The sequence below is a fragment of the Parus major genome, chromosome 19 (genome assembly GCF_001522545.3).
Source record: "Parus major isolate Abel chromosome 19, Parus_major1.1, whole genome shotgun sequence".
NCBI lineage: Eukaryota > Metazoa > Chordata > Aves > Passeriformes > Paridae > Parus > Parus major.
Genome location: NC_031787.1, coordinates 2877266 through 2900112, shown reverse-complemented (window position 1 = coordinate 2900112; position 22847 = coordinate 2877266). Strand labels below are relative to the sequence as shown.

General features: G+C 51.3%; 2 protein-coding genes across 7 annotated transcripts in view; one reads left to right on the top strand and one right to left on the bottom strand.

Annotated features, from left to right (window-relative positions):
* The first annotated feature begins 1660 nt into the window (after positions 1–1660).
* On the top strand, positions 1661–7490 carry LOC107212665 (serine/threonine-protein kinase par-1-like). The gene is made up of 7 exons (XM_015646196.1): positions 1661–5037; positions 5228–5449; positions 5551–5654; positions 5747–5797; positions 6087–6453; positions 6860–7036; positions 7304–7490. The coding sequence occupies exons 1-7, from the start codon at positions 4095–4097 to the stop codon at positions 7405–7407; spliced, it is 1968 nt and encodes a 655-aa protein (XP_015501682.1). The 5' UTR covers positions 1661–4094; the 3' UTR covers positions 7408–7490.
* Positions 7491–8548: 1058 nt separating this feature from the next.
* CAMKK1 (calcium/calmodulin dependent protein kinase kinase 1) overlaps positions 8549–22847 on the bottom strand; it is a 72205-nt gene continuing 57906 nt past the window's right edge. For 5 of the 6 annotated variants that reach the window (XM_033518852.1, XM_033518854.1, XM_033518850.1 and 2 more), the window contains 6 exons: positions 22312–22385; positions 19266–19353; positions 17915–18043; positions 17540–17643; positions 13553–13600; positions 8549–10655 (listed from right to left, as the gene is read on the bottom strand). In XM_033518852.1, the coding sequence (XP_033374743.1) occupies positions 10583–10655; positions 13553–13600; positions 17540–17643; positions 17915–18043; positions 19266–19353; positions 22312–22385 (516 nt within the window). In that variant the 3' untranslated portion in view covers positions 8549–10582. The remainder of the gene's footprint in view (positions 10656–13552; positions 13601–17539; positions 17644–17914; positions 18044–19265; positions 19354–22311; positions 22386–22847) is intronic. The other variant, XM_015646749.3, reaches the window with a different exon arrangement.

Genomic DNA, 22847 nt, shown 5'->3' with positions numbered 1-22847 from the left:
TGGGGGCGCCGGCCCCGTTTATATAGGGTTGGCGCGGTGATGTCACAGTGCTGTGGTCAGGACAACGGTGTGACATCTCGGCCATGGATCACCCCAGCGCTCAGCCCCTTTGTGCCATCACGGCCCCACCCAATTCAGGGATCACAGAACTGGCTCATCCCTGAAGATGAACATGGCCGGGAAAAGCCTGGAAATAAGAATCGGAGCTCAGCCCCTTGCAATCAGTCCTTCCCTGGAGCAAGTGGCAGCACATCAGGAAGAGTGCTGGTGTCACCAGCGTAAAGCCCCCGGCTCCCAGGACGCTGCAGCGGCACCAACTTCAAACAACCTCTACCCTGTGCCAGAGAAGATCCCCCAGAGACAAAGGGAGGTGAAGTTCCTCTGTCTCTGCGGAGCTCTCCTAAAATGGCTGGCAAGGACTGCAAGAGTTTTTTCTTAGCAGCTCACCAACTTTTGCTGGGCCTCTGTTCTAAATAAATCCGGATATTCCAAAGAGAGCTCATGGTTGTCCCACTGCTCTGGTTTTGACTGCACCTCTCTTCCCAATAGCTGGCACATGCTGGGTTTGGATTCAAGATGGGGATGCTGTGGTTTGGTCAGGGGTGGTTTGGTTTCTGCTGAGCAGGGCTTGCCCTCTTCAAGAACTTTGCAGTGTCTCTTGGTACGTGTTTTCCATTGGGAAGGGAGGGTTGAGATGGAAAGAGAGATGCGAAGAATGCATTAGAAAACCTGCACTGTGTCTCTGTCCGTGTTTGTCAGGTGACCATCTACATCCTGGATGGGGATGCTGTAATTTCTAAATTTTTTTAAAATTAATGTATTTAACAAGTCAATTTTTATTGTGCCTCTCATTTTTGGCCACCTTCATCTTCAGCTGAACTTTCAGTGCACCAAATTTCTTGCTACAGTGGCAAGAAGCATCTCTGTATTCTTCTCCTGACCTTGATTCCTTGTCCTTTACCCGTCTCATCTCACATCAGGGAGCAGGGACCTTCCTAGGGCAGATCCAGGAGGATATCAGGACCCTAATATCATATCCCTGCCTGGGACGGGTGCCAAGGAGATCCAGGAGGGTTCAGTGTCCAGCTCTAAGTCCTGGGACACCCTGTGCCATGCTCCCAACAGCCCCGATTTTCAGGAAGGGGCCACAGGAGCCTCCTGGCCATCGGTTGGATTTTTCTTCCAGGAATTTGCTGTGGAGCTTGTTTCTGTTTTCCTGTTCTTTCTGAGCTCCCGTAAACATGGCATGGAGCTGGAAGAGGTGGGGTGGGGGCAGAACACACAGCTGGGGAACTCTTGAGGGGTGCTGTGTCTCTGGCACCCTGCTTTCCTTCTCTCCCTTTCGTGTAGCTGTGGGCTGGGATGGAACATTTTTCTGGGGTAGCTCACGGTTCCCTGGATCCCTGCCCTGAAAGGGGAGGGCCTAGAGCGAGCATCTCTGCTCTGCCCTGCCCCACGCAGCCAGGGTGTCCCACAGAGCTCCTCCAGACCCCTACTCCTGCCCGCCAGGGCGTTAATTAGCGAGGTTTTAATGAGGGAGGAAGGAACGGCATTCATCAGGGAGGGGATGGCGGGGAGCCGCTCCGAGCCGAGGGGGCGAGGCCTGAGCGGGGGAGCGGGGCCAGCGCTGAGGGGAAAAGGGCGGGAAAAGGCTCAGCCCTGCTGAGGGGAAACGTCGGGAAGGAGAAGACAGAGGGATATTGTTGGGGAAAAGGGAGACACACACCCCGAACGGTGGCTAGGCAAAGCCCAACACACTCCACCCTGCATACGCCAGCCCCAAACCCAGGGGAAGCCCTGGCTAAAATCCAGGAAAAACACTGCTGAGGATCCAAGGAATCAGAGCCATGATCTGTGTGGAGAGTGTCCCTCACGGGAGGAACCTGAATGGAACCGAGCGAGGCTGGGGCAGGAGGGTCAGAGCGAGCAGAGAAGGGGAACCCTGTCCATGCCAAGGCCCAGGGCAGCCCTATCCCAGGAAATGGGCAGGGAGCGGATCCTTGAGCTGCTGCACGTTTGTGCTGTCCTCCCTCAGCCGGGAACCCCCTCATTGCCCGGGGGGAGCTGGTGGCAGTGGGGAGTGGGAGAGGAAAGAAGCGGAACACAAGGATCTGTCCTACAGCCACATGGACTGCGATGCCGTGTTCATGGGCTGTGCCAAATGGCTGCCCTGTTGGGAACAGAACCAGAAACCTCCATCAACATCCTAATTTACTGCTCCAGAGAAAGAAAAATTCCAAACTTTAATTCCAAGGAGGATAATTTAATATCTCCTTGGCATCTGGAGATCTATTACCTGAATCCAGTCATGAGTTTCCTTCAGGTCTCTGCCCTCGAGACCAGTGAAACAGATAGTGGGGTTAAACTCTTTCTCACTTCTTAAATCTGGATCCTCCCATTCCATGAGAGATTTTTGGTTGCCACAGTCTTAACTTGCTGTGAGGCTTTAAGGATTAGAGAGCCTCCTACTCTTTTCACCATTAAAGCTGTGGCTGCACAAGTTTGCAAACAATGGGGCTACCTCTCGCCATGTGGTCTAACATTTTAGAAAAAGGGGCCATCGGTCTTCAAGAATGGCCCTGTAGTGTTCTTGCACTAGAACTCCTTTGGCCTGCTTCTGTTCAACATCCACATAAAATTCAAATTCTTTTTCCCTGTTTGGAAGGGCTAGGGCAGGTTCCTCAGTTCATCTGCTTTTTACCACTTCAAAGTTCTGTCAGGTTCTTACCGGGCAGGAGAGCAGTGCTATAGGGAGACATGTGTGGCTCCAAAAGACCTGCCTTTAACAGTGACTCTCTAACTAGCTGTAATCCCTTCCTTCCCTCCCTTGAAATAATGTATTGCTTTTTAGATAGCACTTGTCCTGGTGGCTTCAAAGTGATTTGGAAGGTTCCATATCTCATTTTCTACATTTCCTTGGGACTGCCCACACCTGTGGGTTTACTTCAGCATAGGCCTTCTCAGACCTAAAATGGTGGTAGCTTCCTTATCGCCTTTCACAATATTAATTCACCTGGCTCATGGGTGACAGAAAGGAAATGCAGGTTCTATTTCAGGATTTTAAGAGGTGTTTTAATTGTGTCCCTTAGAGAATCCTTCTGGAGCAGAAGTGCCAGTGTGCAATGAACGGGGACAGGGAGTGAAGAACTGACTTATGTGATACGGGAATGTGTCTTGCTGGGGATCCAAGGCAGCCAAATTTCATCCAGAAAAAAAAGGCATTAAGTTCAAGCCTTTGGAAGCATTTGTTTAAGTTATGGCAAAGAAAAAGGGCTTATAGCAGTTAATATGTTAATCATATTAACCTTAGAAGGTTATGTTTCTCGAATGTTCCTGCTTCTCTCCCCTGATTGATTGTTATTTGTTGCAGAATTTTGCATATTTCTAACTCCAGTGGTAGGACCCATGCCCTCTGACTCTGCCCTCAGGCCTACCCTATATATTTTTGTGTCTGCCCATAGTCCTGGTCTTTGGAGTTTGTCCCTATACTTGTACACGGTTTATGGGCATTGTCCCTATTTTATTTCTCATTAAAGTGTTAATTTTAGGAGGACACAAACTCTGTCATACAATTTCCTTTATTTGCGCCACAATTCCCTGAAGTCAAAGAACCCTAAAGTATTAAAGGTACTGGTTTTCAATGGGATAGCATCCATTTTATTCCCAGTAATAGGCACAGAACTGGATTTGAATACAACTTCCGATTCAGCATGGGAATGTAGTGGATAGAACACCGATGGTTTTCATGTTGCTCAGCAGGGCTTGTCCTGTTCAAGGACTTTGCAATGCCCTATTGGACAATCCGTGTCCCATGCTCTGCCAGCAAGGAGACGAGACTATCACCATTCCCCTCCTCATCCCTGTGTCCCATTTTGACAAGAATCTTCCATCCTCTCTGCTCCAGAGGGTGCTGGAGTGCCCACATGGAGCCCCTTCCTAGTTACTGTGGAACTGCTGTGCGCGGGGGTGATCCATGGCCGAGATGTCACACCGTTGTCCTGACCACAGCACTGTGACATCACCGCGCCAACCCTATATAAACGGGGCCGGCGCCCCCAGCTGCCAGTGCAGTTGCGAGTGGACGTGCCGTAGCCATGGGTGACGGTGGCGTCCTAATAGCTGCACTTGTCCTGCTGCTGGCCATTGTGGCTGTCTGGTGGGCCGTTGGCCACTGGCAGCCGTGGAGGCAGCAGGCAAGGAAGCGACGTAGGTTTAGGCCCAGAGGCCCATGGAGGAAGCGGGCAGCCCCTGTGGCTCCCGGGTTCTCCAGGCCTCGGGCAACTACTCGCAGGCGGCCAGGTGCTCCCGCGTGCCCTCTGGAGAGCTCCTGCAGCTGCGGTCCCTGCATGGCAGTGGCCCAAGAGCTGCAGGAAGTTATGACCCAGATCTGGGCGCACAATGGGACACCTGTGCCGCTCTACTTTGGGATGTGGCAGGCACTACGAACACAACTGGAGAAGTTGATGAAGCGAAGCCACCTGCCCTGCTGTGGCTCGTCCAGCTTCTCCAGAAGCCGCCATCCCATCAGGAGGCTGCTCCCACCAAGTTTGGCCATCGGTGGGAGAGCCTCAACCCTTGCAAGGATGAGAAGACCCGCCATCCCTGCAAGAGGTTCAGGCTGTCAGAGGGTGTCCATCGTGCCAGGAGCCTCTGCTACCTCTGACAGCCTCCATCTCTCGGAGAGGCTCCGCTTGACCTGTCAGCCTGCAGAAGTTGCAGAGCCCAGGGACAGGTCTCCCAGCTCCCATGGACCCTTGGACCTTGACAACATGGGCACATCCCTGACCACTGACGTGGCCAGGGAAAGCCCAGAAGTCCAAGTGGGAGCCCAGCCCGATCCAGGGGAGCCATACCAGGAGCAGCTGGAGGAGCAGCAAGTGTCCTGGAGCCAGCAGCTGCTGGACCACAGCTCCCAGGTCACGGTGCTGGACGTGCCAGCTGGCAACAGCCCGGGCCTGGTTGAGGAGGCAATTCCCCAGAGACCAGGGAGTTTCCTCCATATCCAGGATGCTGCTCCCATACAGCCACCAACAACCGGTAAGGATTCTGAACAAGCACGTGAGATCTAAGGAGCTGTCTGAGGCTCCCATGGGGCTCTTGAGGGCCATTCCCAGGCCAGGCCAGGCCAGGCCAGGCCAGGCCAGGGCTTCTGAGAGCAGCCTAGTCACTGGCTGTTTTCAGAAGCCCCTGATGCCACAGCTTCAAACAAGCCCTCTCTGCTTTGCAGCTGCTCCTGAGACCCCCCTGCGTGAAGCCTCGGGCTGTAGCCCCGGCCGTCCACACGGGCAGAGTCCAGCCCAGGACGGCGGGGACAGCGACGGTGCCGCCTTGTCCCGCTCCACTCAGGCTCCTGCAGCCGCCTGTGCGCCCTGTCCTGGCCCAGCTGTGCCGCTCGCCAGCCCGACGGCGGAAAGGCTGTGGCCGCTGTCCGGCGCGCAGGAAGAAGCAGGTGAGAGCGAGGTGGCCGGTGCTGGCTGGGGCCGCTGCACTGGCGGGCACTCGGGGGGTTGGTTCCTGGGCGCGAGGCTGACGGCTCGGTCTTGGCCGCAGGGCACAAGAAAGAGCTGTGGGAGCTGTACCAGCTGGGCCCGCAGCTGGGGAGCGGTGGCTTCGGCACCGTTTTCTCGGGAACCCGACTCTCCGACGGGAGCCCGGTAAGTGGCCGGGACGGCCGGGCGCGGCGGGAGGGCCGGGAGCGGCGCGGGGCAAGGCTTGAGCTCAGTCCCCCTCTCTCCACGGCTTGCAGGTGGCCATCAAGCGCGTGGCCCGGGACACGGTCCTGCACTGGGACGAGCTGGTGAGTGAGCGGGGCCAGCGGGACAGAGCGGGCCGTGGCAAGCAGGGATAAGGCCGGGGGCAGCGGGCGTGGGCTCAGCGAGCGAGGCCGAGCATCGCGGGCCCGGGGATGCCGAACAGCGGCGGTGGGTTCAGGCAGGGGCACCTCCCAGTCAACCCCTGCCGTGGCGGGAGGAGTCGCAAGCAGCGGGGAGGCTGCCCAAGGCGGCACTGGGGCATCCCGGGCAGGGGAATTGCAGCCGCAGGGCAGCATCGGGCCATGTGATGGAGGCATTGTCTCGTCCTCACAGCCCGACGGCACCTGTGTTCCGAGGGAGATCGTGCTCATGAAGATGGTGGGCTTCGGCTGCCACAGAATCATCCAGCTCCTGGACTGGTTCGAGCTGCCCGACAGCTTCGTTCTGGTTCTGGAGCGTCCGGAGCAGTCTCGGGATCTCTTGCGCGTCCTGGTGGAGCAAGAGTTCCTGAGCGAGGAGGCGGCTCGCCGGCTTTTCTGGCAGGTGCTGGAGGCCGTATGGCACTGCACCGCCTGCGGCGTCCTGCACCGGGACATCAAGCCGGAGAACCTCCTCGTGAACCCGGAGACTGGCGAGCTGAAGCTCATCGACTTCGGCTGCGGCACCTTCCTCCAGGAGCGGGCCTACACAGAGTTTGCCGGTGAGCCCAGAGCGCGGGCCCCGCTGCCAGTGCCAGGCACTGCACGGCCCCATTCCCTCCTGGGCCGCGGGGTGCGGCATTCAGCCGGCTGCCGGCTGCCCTGGGGCACGGGGCAGGTGCTGTGCCCCAGGAGCCGGCTGCTGGCCCTGGCGACAGAAAGGGGCTGCAAAAGCTGGGTCCCGGCTCCTGGGCTTGGCAGGCCCGCAAGGCCTTGGGCTGCTCCGCTGGCCTTGTCAGCCTTGCAGAACGGTTCCTTGGCTTTGGCCCGTTGTCAGGGGGAGGGAGGCAGGCAGGCCTTGGGGGGAAGTTGTGGCCACGGCTGCAGCCCCTGCCTCTGGCAGGAGGCTGGCGCCAGGCTGTGGAAGGCAGCAGCCTGCGCCTGATGAGCGCCGCCCGTCTCCCCTAGGAACACGCTCGTACTGCCCGCCCGAGTGGATCGGCCTTCGCTGCTACCACGGCGATGGGGCGACCATCTGGTCCCTGGGCGTGCTGCTCTTCGAAATGGTGTGCGGGTTCCTGCCATTCGAAAGCGAGCGTGAGATCGTGTTGAGGCAGCTCATCTTCCCGCAGGAGATCTCTCCAGGTTGGTACGCGGCCTGAAGAAGGCAGGCTTTGGCAGGTGGCACCGCGCGGCCCGGCCCGGCCCTCCCGCAGCTGCGCGGGACGTCCGTGTGCCCTCAAGGGCCGGCTGCAGCAGGTGGCCCGTGCCGGGCTCGCTGTGGCACGCTTGGCTGAAGGAGGGGGCCCTTGCTTGTCCTGCCGTGCCGCTCTCCCGCCAAGGGCAGCTCCGAGCACACGCTGGGCTGGAGCCTTCTGCAAGTGACCGCTGCTTTCTGCCTTCTCTCCGCAGAGTGTCAACATCTGATCCAGTGGTGTTTGTCCAAGCACCCCATGGATCGGCCAGTGCTGGAGCAGATCTTCTATCACCCTTGGGTGTTGGGCGGGCATTTCTGATGCCTTGCCACAGCCTCTGCAGCACCCAGTTCCCATGTCCCACACGGGACTGTGGGCTGAGAAATAAAACAACCCGAAAGCCACTGTGGGCTGTCAAGTCTGGTCCTTGTTAGCAAGTTCAGCTAAGGGGATCTTGAGGGCTCTTTGTCCTTCTCTGATTTGGGGGTGCCAGTGTTGTCACTGTCCTCACAGCCCCTCGCCATTCTCCATCTTCCTTAGGCTTTGAGATTGCCCTTGGGCTTGGGTTTACAGCTGCAACTGGGGCTGGCTTTGGGCTTAGGGCTCAAGGTGGCCTTGGGTTTAGGGCTGAGCATTTGGGAAGGGCCTGGAGTTGGGGCTGGCCTTGGAGTTAGGGCTGCCTTTTAGATTAGAGGGGGAATTGGGTTTAAGGCTAAATGTGGCATTTGCCTTTGGCCTGGCCTTGAGCTCAGGTTTGGGACTGGGATGAGGTTTAATCGGGGACCATGTGTGTTTCTCAAGCGGAGTGAGATCAAGATGAGCACCAGGGTGAGGTTTGGGACCGAGCGCACTCCCACAGGCACGGGGCAGCTTTCACTGTGGGATGTCCATGGCACCATTATAAAGAATACTCACTTCTCCAGGCTGAACATCCCCAGCTCTCTCAGCTTTGCAACATCATTGTCAGGGCTGAGGCAGATGCATTCGCCTTTGTTAAAACTTTTTTTGTGCAATATAAAAATGAGAGGAGCTTGGTGCCTCTGGCGTTTTCTCCTGGAGGAAGATGTCTGGAGCAGGGCAGGCTCAGCCAGTCCTGCCCCATGGCACCAGATGAGCCCAGGATTTGCTGGGCTTTCCACAACTGTGCTGAGTTCAAAGCCAGACCACCCCCAGCCACTCTGCTAAGGAAACTGCACTTTTATTTGGAACCAAATGGAATGAAGGCAATACAATTTCACCAGCCCCATTACAGCAAGAGGCTGGAATAGCTGGGGATGTGTCACTTGAGCATGACAGAACCCTGAACTTCTTCATCCAGGAAAAGCCCAGCATGGAAAGGCCAAAGAAAGGAATCCTTTCCAGCCCCTCTTTGCAGCTACACACACAGAGAGGGTCTGAGCAGCAGAGAACACCCAATAACCAGCAGCCACAGCTGCCTTAGGAACTGCACGTACACCCAGGGTCATCTCTGTGGAATTTATTGTAATATTCTTATCAGTTCTACAGTACAAAAGCATGCAAAAAATAGCCTCTCTCTTCATGGTACATATTTACAGTGCAACAGCCATGTGCTGTCACAGTACTGAGTGCATTTACATCATGCTGGAATCATAGCAGAGCACATACAGGGGCAGAGGTTCAAGTGCAACAAGAGACTGAAATACCAACAGAACAGGCCTAGAAATCAAAAACAGCAGCAAAATTACAGCACAGAGGATCTGCATTGTACCCTCAAGAGTTGCAATTCATGTTTTCTTGAATTTACACCATTTTTTGGGAGCACTTTGATTGATGGCTTGTGGATACTGACGGAAGGTCTGGGCTCTGCCAGCAGCAGCTCTGAGCATACATGGCTTTTCTTCAGGAAGGGAAGGAGCAAGGCAGTGACTGATGAGCTGCTTTCCTTCCCTCATCCCATGGAAGGCTGCATTCAGAGCAACAGGGTCATGGCATAATCCAGGTTAATTCAGCTTGGGAGGGACTTGAGCTGAGCATGGACTTGTACAGGAGGATCTGAGCCAGAAAGGAATGCCTTGCATTGCTTTGCTCAGCAAACTCCACTACAAATGTGCACTGCTAAAGCAGAGAAGTTTGGCACCTCATCCAGGTTCTATTTCCATACAAACCCTCCACTCTGCTTTCCAGTCTCCCTGCTGCACAAGGGAAAAGCTTATTTTCCCTTGAGCTCCCAGGCTCAAGGGAAAATAATGACATGTATTTTGACAGATGGATGTCACTGGTTTTTACTCTCTGAATGGAAGAGTGAAATTCCTGATTATCCACACAGTCTGTACAGTCAACAGCCACAGAAATGGCTCAATTTGCCTTTTTGTATTTGCCTTTTTAAGTGCAATCTCTCACTGGTTGTCAAACTGTTGAGATGAAGCTTCTAACCCCAAGTTTAGAAGCTATCTATGGATAAAACAGCAGCATCAGCACATGCATAAAAATAAGAGTCTTAAAACAAAATTAAAAATTAAAGCCTTAAAAAAATAATCAAAATATCAAGTTGTGAACTTGTGCTCTGTAGCTTTCTAAAACCCCTCCACCAACATTTTCCATCCTAGGAACCTGTCCCAGTTTGACTAATTTTCAGGAAACTAAAGTTTAAAAGCATCAGGTCCACAAGAGATGAGTGAAGAGAAGGGAATGAAATAAAATAAAGCCTAAACCTGCCACTCTTTTCAGCTGGAGAACATGGTCCATGGGTGCAGGACTGGGTGCAGCTGATGGGATGCATTCCCAGCTCTTTGGGAAGAGCAGGCCTGGCAGATGTCCCTGGAGCACTGAGCTGTTCTGTGTGGCAGCATATCCCCATGCTCCAGAGCTCTGTGCACATAAAGGGAATCTCATGCAACTGCTCTGGCTGTGGCTGGGAGCAGGACTGACACCATGCAGAACTGAGGGATAAGAGAAAAAGGGAAGAGAAAGAAAGGTGTAGGGAGGGGACAGTGTTCACTCCAACAGCAAGATCTCATCCTCATTTAACTGATATCCAAGGACATTTTGCCATCAACTCCACACCAAGAGCAGCACTCCTGATGTACACAAGTGCTTTATCTGTGCATTAAATAAAGCAGTTGCCCTCCGATATAAAACCCATCTCTCAAGCCAGTTTTCATTCCTGATGCTTGAAGTAGGGAATGCAAAAACGCAAGGGAAAAGTCTCTGGGGGGAAAAGGACCCTTGAGACAAACAAACCCCCGTTCCTCAGCCGAGACCCCCGGCAGAGCCCCGAGGTGAAGCACAAGTGGAGAGCAAGGCACGCACGGAGGAGCCAAGGACACCTTGGCCGAGGAACGCGGCCGCGCTGCCCCGAGGCTCGCTCTGCTCCGATCCTCCTGCCTGGCTTTCTGCCTTGGTCCGATTCTGGTGGGTTTATTCTGGTTCTGTTGTTGCTGTGCAGGCCCCGGGCTGGGTGATGAGGGCGATGTTCCACGCGACACCACGAAGGGCTGGAGCTCGTGCGCGCCCAGCCCGCGGCGGCCGGGCGGCCTCAGGACGCGGCCTCGTCTTCGCACACATCAGGCAGCTCCGGGTCCCTGGCTGCTTCTCTGCTGCCTTGTGTTCTACATGGGTGGCAAGGAAATAAAAACATTGTAGGCACACAGCAAGGCAAGGGGTGGTTTTTTTTTCCAGCCCTGCTCAGTAATACTGACAGGGAATAGCAATGAAGCAGCCTGTTGTGTTGGTACCACATAAACACCTCAGCACAATGCCCTGCAGTGATGTGCAGCTTGTGCCTGGACACCTGCTTGGCCTCTGCTCCCAAAAACTGAGCTCTCCACTTCCCTGAATGCCCTTCTCCACGAGGAGGTATCTGGTTCTTGGGGAAAGTTGTGCAGATCAGCAGCATGCTTTCCAAATCATCTAGTTTGCATTTGGAGAGTTTTGGCTTGCTCTCCTTTAATGTGTTTTTTTTGTAAAGATCAGAGTGATGGGTTGATCTCACAACTGCTTCTCCAAAGTGCCACTGTGAATGGCAGTAAAATTAAATATTTCTACCAGAACCCAGCTTTTCCTACACAAAAATTGTGTGATTTTGATTTCTGTGAGTTTGCCTGGTCCCCAAAACAGCAGTTCCCAAAACCTGAGAGCAGCAGCCGTAGAATCTCAGCCAAGGTCACTTACTCACATTGCACATACACCACAGTAACTTCAGCCTTTCCCTCCTACCCCTAACTTTTGATGTTTTCTCATGTAGAAGGCTTGAGCTGTACTGCACTTCAGGGCATCCCTGAGGAGCAACACCTCCACCCAGCCCAGCCACCCCCAGACAGCATGTGACTGTCACTGGATGGGGGACAGGGAACAGCTCCAGGTGTCACCCACAGCAGGAACCGATCACAGGCAGATGACTTCACCTAAAACACCCATTTCTCCATCATAAACATATCCACAGCACAAAGGTGATCATCTCCAAGCAGTGGTGTCTCCCAGCCTCGCTCACACCAGTCTGGCTGTATCACAGAATCATGGAATGGTTTGGGTTGGAAGAAGACCTTGAAGATCATCTTCTCCCACCCCCTGCCATGGGCAGGGACTCCTTCCACTGTCCCAGGTGCTCCAAGTCCTGTCCAGCCTGGCCTTGGGCACCCCCAGGGATCCAGGGGCAGCCCCAGCTGCTCTGGGTAACCTGTGCATTCTGTAGAACCTGCATGGAACAAGCCAGCTCGGCAGTGTCAGTGTTGCTGCACCTGTCTGGAGCACACAGTGTTTGGGGGGAGTGGGCTGGGGGCTCTGGGGGTATTTCCTGGCTAGGAACAACACAGTACACACAGGGTGTCCTGGGGTGACTGCTCCCTAAAGCAGGACACAGGGCTAACTCATTTTTTGAAAAAAAGAGAAATTATTAAAAATCCCATTCCCTTCTCCACTTCAGCAAAGCCCTGCAATAAACCTGACCTTGAACCTATGGACCATTTCCCTGCAGGGAAAGCTGAGGAACAGCCCTGTCTTCAGTGCCTGTCATCCCCCTCTTCAAATGATTGATCACCTCATTTAGCAGCAGAGGCTCTGCTCTGTGGCAGCTCAGCACAGCCCAGTCCCTGTCTGGCACATCCTGCTGATTCCTGCTCTTGTCAGGGGTGTCTTCAGTGCTGTCCCTCCACTCTGAGCAGCCTCTGCCTCTCCAAACACCAGTGTCAGGGTGAGAGGACCCCCACAAACACAAGCCAAAAAGCTGGGGCTGCCTGTGAAGCAGCAGAGATCCAGCACCAGAGCTCCTGTGCTCGTGCTGTGAGGCCTGAGGCTGGATGGGAGTCTCCAGTAAATAACACTTGCTAAGAAATAAGATTTTATCTCTCCTACATTTTTTAAGCCCCAGGGGAGCAAAGCCTACTTTGTGCAGTTACCCAGGAGAGCACATGGCTGTCACCCACAGCAGCTGTGAGGGGATCACAGCCACTGGGGATTCACACGAGTTTCCAGCAAGGAATGAGCCTCCCCACACTGCCCTCCCAAACACAGGAGCACGGGACAGGGATGGTGTGGGACAACCTGCACAGCACAAACACACCCCCCTGGCAAGCTCTCAATTCCTCCACTGAGTCCCCAGTGCTGAAGTCCCTTCCTCCCTATGGAAAATGCAGCAGCAGCAGCAGCAGGCAGTGGCACCAGCTGTCCCCATCTGCCTCTGCCTGCTCCTGGCTATTTTTGGAGAATCTCTGCAAGTCCTTCCTCACTCAGAGCAGGTGACATCCTGGCTCTGGCTCATCCATTTGTGTCAGAGCAATGAACCAGGCCAGGCAGAGCCTCCAAAGTGCTGGAGCTGCTCCCAAGGGTATTTAGAGATGTGTGGTTGTTTCCCAGTCTCTCAGCCCAGATGTCCTGCCTGACCATTCCTAGGTCTTCCCACTCAGGTGTCTGTAAGCAGCTCAGCACAGTTTGCATTAATGTTATTTTGTTATTTAACAGAATTAACTGGACCAACACTTTCTAGAAGGGTCTGTGCAAGTGGCTGGACAAGTGACCATGTTTTGATGAAGTCCTGGCTGGGGTGGCCACCTGGAACAACCAATTTTGGTCTGCCCAGAGCCCTCCCAGGGCTGCACTTAAGGCAGAAGCACAAGGGAGTAGTGGAGCATCTGGAGCAGAGATGGCTCCAGCCCTTTCTTTTCCATAACCACTAAATATTAAACTCAAATTACAAAGCTCAGCCCTTCCCAAATTCTGTAGCTATTTCCTCTGCAAATGTGGGGCTGAGCACCAGCTCCTGCTAAAACCCAACTGTTTTTTTTTCACCCCTCCCTCCCTGAAAGCAGCTGAAATACCAAAGAATCACAATTAGAAATAATAATAAAAAGCATACATAAACATTAGTGTCACACACACAGAATGACTGCAGTAAAACTGCTCCTACAGGAAGGAAGGATGGAGCCAAATGCTCTCACTACCACACAAATCACACAGGAGGAGGGGACACAGGTTTCTACAGCACCCAGGGGAAACACAGACATGGAATTACCTTAAAGATGGATGCAAATATACAGATGTGTTTAAGAGGAATCTGTCCCTGAGAACAAAACAGTGAGACAAAGGAAGAAAGTGATCATGGAGACAATGGCAGCAGGTGAAGGAGCTTGTGTTTCTGTGCCTCTCCAGCCTAGAGTGCAGAGTGGAATGGGGATGGAACATCAGCCACATTTAGCTGAAGGACAGATGAGGAAGGGCACTGGAGCACTCCTACAAACCCACTGCAGCCCCTAGCACTGCTGAAAGCTCCAGTTGGCTTCCAGCACACTGCTGCTGCCCAGCTGGGCTGCCCTGGGCTGTGCCATTTGGCCTTTGGTGTTCTATCAGCACCCTGTGCAATGGGGCAGAGCCCCAGGAGCACCGGGCCCCTCGCTGGAGGCACCTCCTGACAGGGCATTCCAGAGGGAAATCCTGTGCCACAGCCCCATGATCCCCATGATCCTACCTGCATGTGGGGCATGGCTCTTCACACAAAACATGCAGTTCTGTCTTTGGGAGAAGCTGTTTCTGCTTGGAGACCTGGGCCAGACACTTTTTAAACCTCATTTTCTCCCTTGGCTTCCTTGTGCCTAACCTACATGTTTAATATGGCCCTAAGGGCAGTGACAGCCCTTTTGGTCCCTTTTTGGGAAGGCTGGAAACAGGGTAGGCTTTTAAAATACCAACTGATCCCCCACACAGAAGCTGACAACCACATTTCATCAACAGTATTAGCAGCCATAACGGGGAAGTAAATTGGGTCTGTCAAAACACAGCAATTAATTTGATAGGTAGTAGCTGCAATAAATGAGAGCAATAAAATGTGGTGAAGCCAGTGCTGACTCAATTAGGAGAAATGTGGAGAAGGCAGAAGAAAAGCAGCAAACACTGTTACCAGAAATCCAGAACTTAGCTGTGAATGCTGAACTGGGCTGAAAAAATACTCTGGAGCTGGAAAATGAGAAAAGATCAGTTGCTTCTGCAGCCACCATTAATGATGGGCATTGAACCTGAACACAGCCTTGCAGGATCTGCAGGGCTCCATGAATCACTGCCTCTCCTGGGAGATCCTGCATGAAAGGCAGGATCCAGTGACACCTGGCCACTGCCCAGGTGACAGCTGGCAGCACTCACACCATTCTAGGTGTGCAAAACAAGGGCTGTTAAATGGGGCGATTTTAGTTCCCCTCCTTCTGCTGAGCGTGTCTGCACTGAACATCTGCCTTTTAAACTGCTCACTGCTCATAAACAGAGCAATAAATGACAGCCAGGAGAGGATTCACTTCTTGCACTAAAGAGTGCTAAAAGAACTTTCTTTCCTCCCAGCATTAACTTAAGAACTGTTTCATATCAGTGGTGTCTTAATGGTGTCAAAGCTACAACAGCAAAGCCCTGCTGCCACCACAGACATGTGCACAGAGCATTTCCAGGAACAGAGCCCAGCATGCTGTGTAGGTAATGCAGGGAGAAATTAAAAAAAGATTCAGCCACATGATTTAGTTTCCTCCTCTCCAAATCCCAAAGAGTGAGCTTGAAGGACAGCTCCATTTTAAGAGTCATCAATTAAGCATCAAATACCAGAAAGCTCTGGTACCAGAGCTCAGCTCAGCTGCCAGAGGATTTCCTACAGAGTATATCCTCAAAAATGGCACAGATGTAAGATGCTTGGAGCAGCAGTGAGTGGGGCTCTGGCAATTTCACATGCAGCCTAATTAAATAAATTGAATGTGAAACTGGAGTGTTCTAATTGCTTTCCTTTTTTCTTCTGTAGAAACACAATAAGTTATTTCCTACCTACAACTAGAAGGAGATGCAATATTAAAAAATCTGATTTATGTCCCTCTAAAGACATTGCCACTGGGGAGAAGGAGCTCTGTGGAGGAGAGCTTGGGAATGTGTGGCTCATTTTTCTCTCAGCTCCTCCTGGGCAGCCACATGTCCAGAGCACAGTGATGGCTGCAGGCATTGCTTTTCTGGCAAGTCCCAATTTTGGGGTCTCCTGTCCAGCTACAAGGGTGATGGATATGTAGAAACTCTGCAGAGCCTCACTACAGCAATATTATCTGCTCCTGCAAGATCTTAAAAACTTTACAGAAATCCAGACTCATTTGAAACTTATTTTAACACAGCTCTGTTCATAACACTGGCACTTCATATGTGTAGTAAGGGTGTTTTTTCTAGGGAACAACCAATATGAATTAAGAAGTGGATGAGCTTGGTATCTACTCTGTTTGCCCCTGAGGAAATAACACTGTCATCAAGAGATAACTCACTGAATAATGAATATTTCCCATTTAGCCATGGTTCAGTTGAAATGAGCATCATTAGATCCAACACATCTATTTCAATTTGAAGTCATTTTCATTAGATTCAGTCAGTAAAGCGTTTTCCAAAGTTTGAAATAATAATAATAATAATAATCCATGAGCCTTAAGAAGAGCAGCCCTGCTGTAGTGTTTAATATACAGCACCATTTGCTGGAGTTTTCAAGAATCTCAAAGGTAGAAAGGAACAGGTCCTTTGGAAATGGGCTCAAGGTGACCACCCTGAATTATCAGCTCAAGCAGGTCTTGAAAAGAATTTCTGCCCTGCTCCAAGTTACCTGTCTGTGACAGTGGGAAGAATAAAATACATTTTTCTTCAAATTTAGTAAATGCTTCCCCATTTCAGAGCAATGCAATGCAGCGACCAGGAATGATAATGAAGATACAGGTAGGGGTGGGTGTCCAATTAGCAATAACTAATTTGGAAGGCATTGAGTGAAGAGAAACAAATCAGGGCAGATCCCTTGTGCTAAGATGGCAGAGGAGCTGTGACTGCCATGCTCCAGATGTGTCCCAGCAGCACTCATGAACAGGGTGTTTAAATGCCAAACTGGAATCTGGCCATGGACACCAAGACAAAGTCCCCAGTGGAGAGCTGGGGACCTAGAACATTATTATCCTTAATTGAGCTGAGCCCTTAAATCCCCACACACCTGGGAGAGACAGAGAGAGACTCCTCTGTGCTGTCAGTGGTGCAGTGAGACTCAGCACAACCTCGTGGGAGTCTGCTAGGAATGGTACTGGGATTCTGGGAGGAAAATAATCATTTTGGGACAACACAGCTTTGTTGTCAGCCACAGCCTCATAGATCCTTTGGGGTGAGAACTTTATTTATAAAAAAAAAGTTGTCCCAGATCAGGTTACTGGTCCAGCTGTTGTATACTGGAGTGATGGACCAGAATCCTGGCTCTGAATCAGTGACAAAAATGAGGAAGAAAGAGTAAGAACCAAGTAAAGGACAGAAGAATTCTCTCCCCATCCCTGTACACACCATCATGGTTAAAAACTGTTGATAAATCTATTAGTCATAAAGACTTCTATTCCCTTTTTAATCCCAATATAGTAATTTATACCTAATCTCCAAAGCATCCCCCTGAAATATGATCCATTATTTCATTAACTCGCAGAAAACTGTGTGAAAAAAATACTGTATGTGTTCTCAAGTGAAAAAGCAATTTCAAAGTGTTTTCTTTTGTCTGACCATGATGTCTCTGCCCAGACTTGGGCCCCAGACCACAGGTAAAATCCCATCATCTCATTTTGAATTAAAATACCTACATAAACTGCTCATTTGGTACCATTTCTGTTGTCCTTAGAAAGGAGAGAAGAATTAAACCCTCCAATATATATCCAAACTAGACTTTAATTAAACTTATTTTACTTCACCACTCTCTAATGGATCTTTGATCACAGCATTATAAATGAACAGGTGAAAGAAAAAACTCAAATTTAGCACCTTACATGTATTTAGGCCAAACCCATCTTCCAAAGAGAACTGCATCTCTAAAAGAGTTTTTAGGCTGCAGTAGTGCACTGTATTTCAATGTGAGAGGACCTGAGGTAGATTTTATCCCCAGTGTTTGATGCAGAAGGGTGTTCTGTCATTAAATCCTACAGGAATGATTTGCAAACTGCTTCTCCCTCCCCACAGGCCAGGGGTGGCTGTGGGTACCTACATCAGCAGGTTCCCTGGAGCAGACATGGATCTCTCCTCCCTCCTCGTCTGCACCTCGAAGGGATTCCCAAAGGAGCGCTTCCTCAGCATGGCCTTCACCAGGATCTTTGGGGAAGAGAACAGAGCAGTGAGAACAGCAGGACTGACTCCTGGAAGCTGACATTTTACAGAGCTGCAGCAGAGAGCACAGAACCCACAGAACAGCTGCTTGAGAGAGTCAGGCTGCTGCAGTTCTCAGACACAAGAAGTTCACCCTGGGTCAAAAGGCCAAGATTTCATGCCAGCAACACACGTGTCCCCTCTCCAAACCTCCTCCACCAGCTGGAGGCTTCAGCAGAGCCCCCAGCTCAGAGGATGTGGTGGATTTCACACATACCACGGCTGGCAGGCTGGGGATGGTCTTCACGGAGTTCTTGACCTCCTCCTCGGTGACCTCCACCACGGAGCAGTGCTCCTCCTCCAGCGGCAGCGGCTCCGCGCCGCCCCTGCTCAGCCACGGGTGCACCTGCACGGGGGACACACAGCTCTGGGCTGGGACAGGAGTGACACAGGGCTCATTGCAGGGCCACTTGTCAGCACTGCTCCATCTCCCACTGCTGCAGATGGGTTTTTAACCAGCTTCCTTGGAAGTGGCTGCAGTCTGGCTCAGGGCTGTCACACCTGCTGCCACCAACCAGCACCATGGCAGACTCTGGATCAAGTTTGAAACACTTTGAAAACCTGAGTTATCTGAAGCATTTTCATTTTTTTGTCTTGCATGCAGCAGAGCAAAGCCCCCTTTCCTTGCTGGCTCTGATGGGATGGGTTCTTGGCTGTGAACAGGAAGAAAGCCCTGTCCGAGGGCATGGGCTGAGCAGAGCCCAGCCTGACCCATCCTCAGCATCCAAGGCAAGTCCCCAAGCACACCAGCCATCTTCTGTGCACAGCCAGGGACAAGGGCCAGCTCTGCTCCTCTCCCCACAGGCTCTTACAGTGTGCCTGCAAAGGCTGTCAAGTGAAATCCCACAAATACAGCTCCAAACCTGGCTCTGGCCTCGTGGGCACGGAGGGAAGGGATGTCACGATTTTTTCCTGAAGCTCAGCCTTTCTACTGTCAGCCTTGGTGGCAATACTGGAGTTGGCTTGGGACAAAGCAAAGCAGAGCTCGCCCTGTAGAGCATGCTGATGGATCTCCATGGAAATTTTGAGATCCTCCAGCAGGTCTAAAGCCTTGGTGAGGGGTGACAGGAGGACAGCAAGCCCATGCAAACTCAGAATGAAAGCACAACCCGTGAAGCACTGTGCTCTGCCAGCCCTGTTCATTCTTTCTGTTATTAAACACCTCCCAAATAATGGTGATAGAAACAAATGTGCTGCCTTGAGGCCACGGGCCACACAAGGACCAGAGGAGGAACACGCATCCAGTCCCTGGAATGCACATCCAACACTGCCAGCCCAGGCTCTGCAGCAAGCAGCTCCCCTGACAACGTTGATTCTCCCAGGGATTCACTGAGATCAGCCAGCTTTTAAGTAATTTTCATTTAAATAAGTAAACAAGAAAGCTTTTGTCAATATTCCCCAAGCAAGAAGCAGCGATGGGAGCTGTGGCTGCAAAATGAGTGCTCTCCCTTTCCAAGAGAGGGTGCTAGAGACAGCTCACAAAACAAACACTGGGAACAGCTCTGCCTCATTAGAAGGTACATAAAATCAGCTGAGACTAAAAACTCTAATATCAAGGTCCAACTTACCTTTATTTCAGGGACTGTTATCCTTGTTTCTGGATTTTTATCGAGCATGCGCAGTATCAGCTCCTTGAGCTCGTCACTTATCTGTGCTCTGAGTGAAGAAAACAGCAGCACACAGTTAACAAGGGAATTGTGAGTGCAGCAAAGCACAGTTCTTGCTGCAGTTACCTGGCAGAAATTCTGCTCTGCCCAGGAGATATTTTCCCTGCAACCTGGCTTGAAAAAGGAAGGCACCACAGTCACTGCTACAGGGCTTGGTTATCCTGTTCTGCACCCTAACACAACAGCACACACTCAAAATGCAGGATGAGGGATCAGGTGAATGGGTCTGAGGACATCCCTGAAGAAAACACCACGTAGGGGAATTTCTGAGGGGAGGTTTGGAACAACAGAGTGCTCCTGAGAGCAGAACTGGAGTTGAACTCTGTGAATCAAGAGTGTCACAGCTTGATTTGCTGAACCTGCATCATGAGCAACTGTATGCTGGATAAAACAGCCCCATCTGATGTTCAAGCTCCCAGCTAAGCTTCCAGGTTGTGTTGTTTAAATTGCTTCCACAGCCCTGATTGCAGGCAGCCTGTAACTCAGCATTCCCCTACCTGCAAAGCTCAGCCTTGAGGTAACAAAAGGAGGGAATGAACAAATAATGCAAATAAGAGAAATACATCTCAATTTTAAACACTATTTCCAAGATCTAAATGTGAGAGCACCTGAACCCAGAAGCCACTCTATTGACATGGAGCCCTTGGTCCTGCAGCCCAAAGGCTGCAGTGACTCCTGTGCTTAATGATGCAGGAGATGCCTTTAAAATGCACTAGATCTGAATGATCAAAGTGCTACTGCACAGCAAAATGCCAGCATCTGACTGAATTAGGCAGCTGAAAGTCTGTGTCACAAATGACTCTTGAAGAACTGTGTTTCTTCATGGAGATGGAACTTAGCAGGATAAAATGTGACTCCCCAGGAAGGCTGGATTTGAGACTGAAAACAACCCTGAGCAGCAGGTGCTGTGCCTACCTCCTCTGCACACCCCCTCCTCAGACAGAGAAGGGAATAAACTATCACAAACCAAAATGAAAACCACAGCACAGCAAGGGATATTTCAGTCTGATGAAAACAGAGCTGCTGCTTAATAATTCATGAATATTTTATTTGGGCTTTGGCTGTGAGATCTTTACAAACAACCACAAGGAAATGCTGCTGGTTCAGAGGCAAAAAGGGGGTTCAGTTTGAAGCCTAAATAAAGTTGCTTCAAGGGTCTGCTGTACACAGGCAATAGAGCCCAGACAAGGGGAAGAACAGGATGAGTCCTCAGGGACTGGGGTGACAATTTCAGCTGGAATGGAAAGAATGGTGCTGCTCTTCAGAAGAGCTCCAGAGGAACAGCCATGGGTGCATTCAGCAGGTCAGAACAAACAGGCTCTTTCCAGACACCACACTGATGCAGGTGGGATGGAGTTTTAAAAATACCTCAAATCAGCTCCGTGCCATAGTGTCAACAGCTTTACTTAAAATACAATAAATAGAATATAAAACCACTTAACATTTCTGGGCACCAGATTGATTTCTATGTATCACAGGATTAAAGCTCCATAAAGAGGATCACCATGTGCCAGGTGGGTTATGGCCAGGTAACAGATGACATCACCCTGTCTCTGGTTGCCCTCTCCAGTCTGGAGCAGGGTGTGAACACTGTGCCCAATGGCATTTTTCATTTGAAAATCCCTGTATGGGATTTCTCACAGCCACAGTCCCGTAAGAGCTCCCAGGAAAATGCCAAGCACAGAGCTCAGCATCCATTCAGGAGGGCTGCCAGCACCACAGATCACTTTACAGGGTGCCCACAGGTCAGGGAACATCGTCCTGGCCTTCATGAGGAGGGACCAGGCAGAGCTGCTGGCTCTGCTGACACGTTTGGAGAGAAACTTCAGCTTGCTTTTTAGTCATGCCAGGATCCTCAGGGTGTGAGCTAAGCCCATTTGCTTCGTGTCATGCCAAGGACTCAGTGACATGAATGAGAACTCCAGTGCCATAAATATTTATCCTGGCATCTCCAAGGGAAGGGACAGGATGGTGACACTGGTACAGTCAGATCCATCTGTCCTAAAGGTTGTCAGGAAACAGGCAATGAGTTTCCATGGGCTGTCTGCAAACAGGGATGTGTCTTTTGTAGCCATGGTGAAATAAATTGAAACCAAAATACTCCTCACTAGAGAGAGGTGCTAATTCTGTGGGAGGTCAGGGTGGATCCACTCCAGTGAATTCCATGTCTCTGTTGCTGCCTCTAACAAATAGATGTGGTTTGGACAGCTGTCAACACCTAGTAACCCTCAGCTCCTGCAACAACCTAATCAGGGGGTGCAGCTTTTTTTAGACTGGGAGAACAGGTCACTGAGGAATCCACATAAATCATGCAGCCCAATTATCGCTGAAGGAAATGCCTGAATGAAGGAATGGATCTCAGCACAACCCAGTTAGCCCATTAAATGTTAATCACTTACTGCAGAGGCAGATGGGAACAGTCACTTATAAACTGACTGCTAACCCAAATACATGGTGGCTGAGGGAGGGGTGGGAGTTTTGCCAGCCCTGAGCAAAGGAGAAAACTGCCAGGGGAACATAAACAGGTTTGGGGTTTTTTTTGGCTGCAGTGCTGTCAAGACAAAATCTTCTTCCAGCAGTGGAGCATGACCAGCCTTTGTGCTCCTAAAGCCTCAAGCCCAATCACCTGGTGCTGCCAGAACTGCTCCCTCCCCACACTGGGGGCTGTGTGTGCCATCTACATGGCCAGACCCCAGGTCCTTGGAGCTCCTGAGGCCTCTGGGCTGCAGCTGGGCAGGGGTGGCTGAGCTGTCTGCAGTGGCTGTGGCTCCTCATCAGTGCAGGGAAAATTAATGTCTGTGGAGCCAGGGCTCAGGCAGCCCAGATGTCTAAAAGAGAGCACTCTGAGTATCCATCACGTTCTGTGGAATCAGAAGTCCTGTGCCACACAGAGAATGATGCTGAAAACTGAACTTTATTTTACAGTAGAAGAGTAAAGTTTACTCACTCTTCTGGGAACTCCACAGGCTTGGTCTTGATCCTGTTATGAAGACCCAGAATATATTCATCTATAAAAGGGCACTGTAAAACAAACAAGAAGTTTTCCAGTTGTCCAAGATCCTGGCATCACTCAGGCATTTGTCATTCATTTAACACCAAGTACAACCTCTGCTCTCCCTAGGTTTTACACAGAGATGGAAATAAATTAAACCTCCCCACACACAATAAATCAATTCATTCCTTATTAAAAAATAAATTCAGAAAAACAGCAGAGGCATCTTGGGCATACATAACTGGACTGGAATGCCCTCCTTCATCCAGCCTGCCAGGTGAACTGCCTCTGTCACCTTCCCTGGCCACTCCTGACCCCAGAGCTGGATGCCTGGTGCCTGTGTGGTGGGACCTGCAGTGGTGTGTGCTTGGACAGAGGTTCAGGTGACATTCCTGCCCACAGAGACTGCACACACCTGCTGTACTGCTCATCCTGGGCCAGCATGGCTGGGACATGAGGGAAAAGCCATGACAGGACATGGAGTGTGCAGA

Bases quoted from the DNA above. Each gene is read 5' to 3' on its own strand.
- LOC107212665 (XM_015646196.1), top strand. From the start codon at position 4,095: ATGGGTGACGGTGGCGTCCTAATAGCTGCACTTGTCCTGCTGCTGGCC. The intron at 5,450-5,550 runs GTGAGAGCGAGG...TCTTGGCCGCAG, and splicing joins CGGCGCGCAGGAAGAAGCAG to GGCACAAGAAAGAGCTGTGG. The intron at 6,454-6,859 runs GTGAGCCCAGAG...CGTCTCCCCTAG, and splicing joins GGCCTACACAGAGTTTGCCG to GAACACGCTCGTACTGCCCG.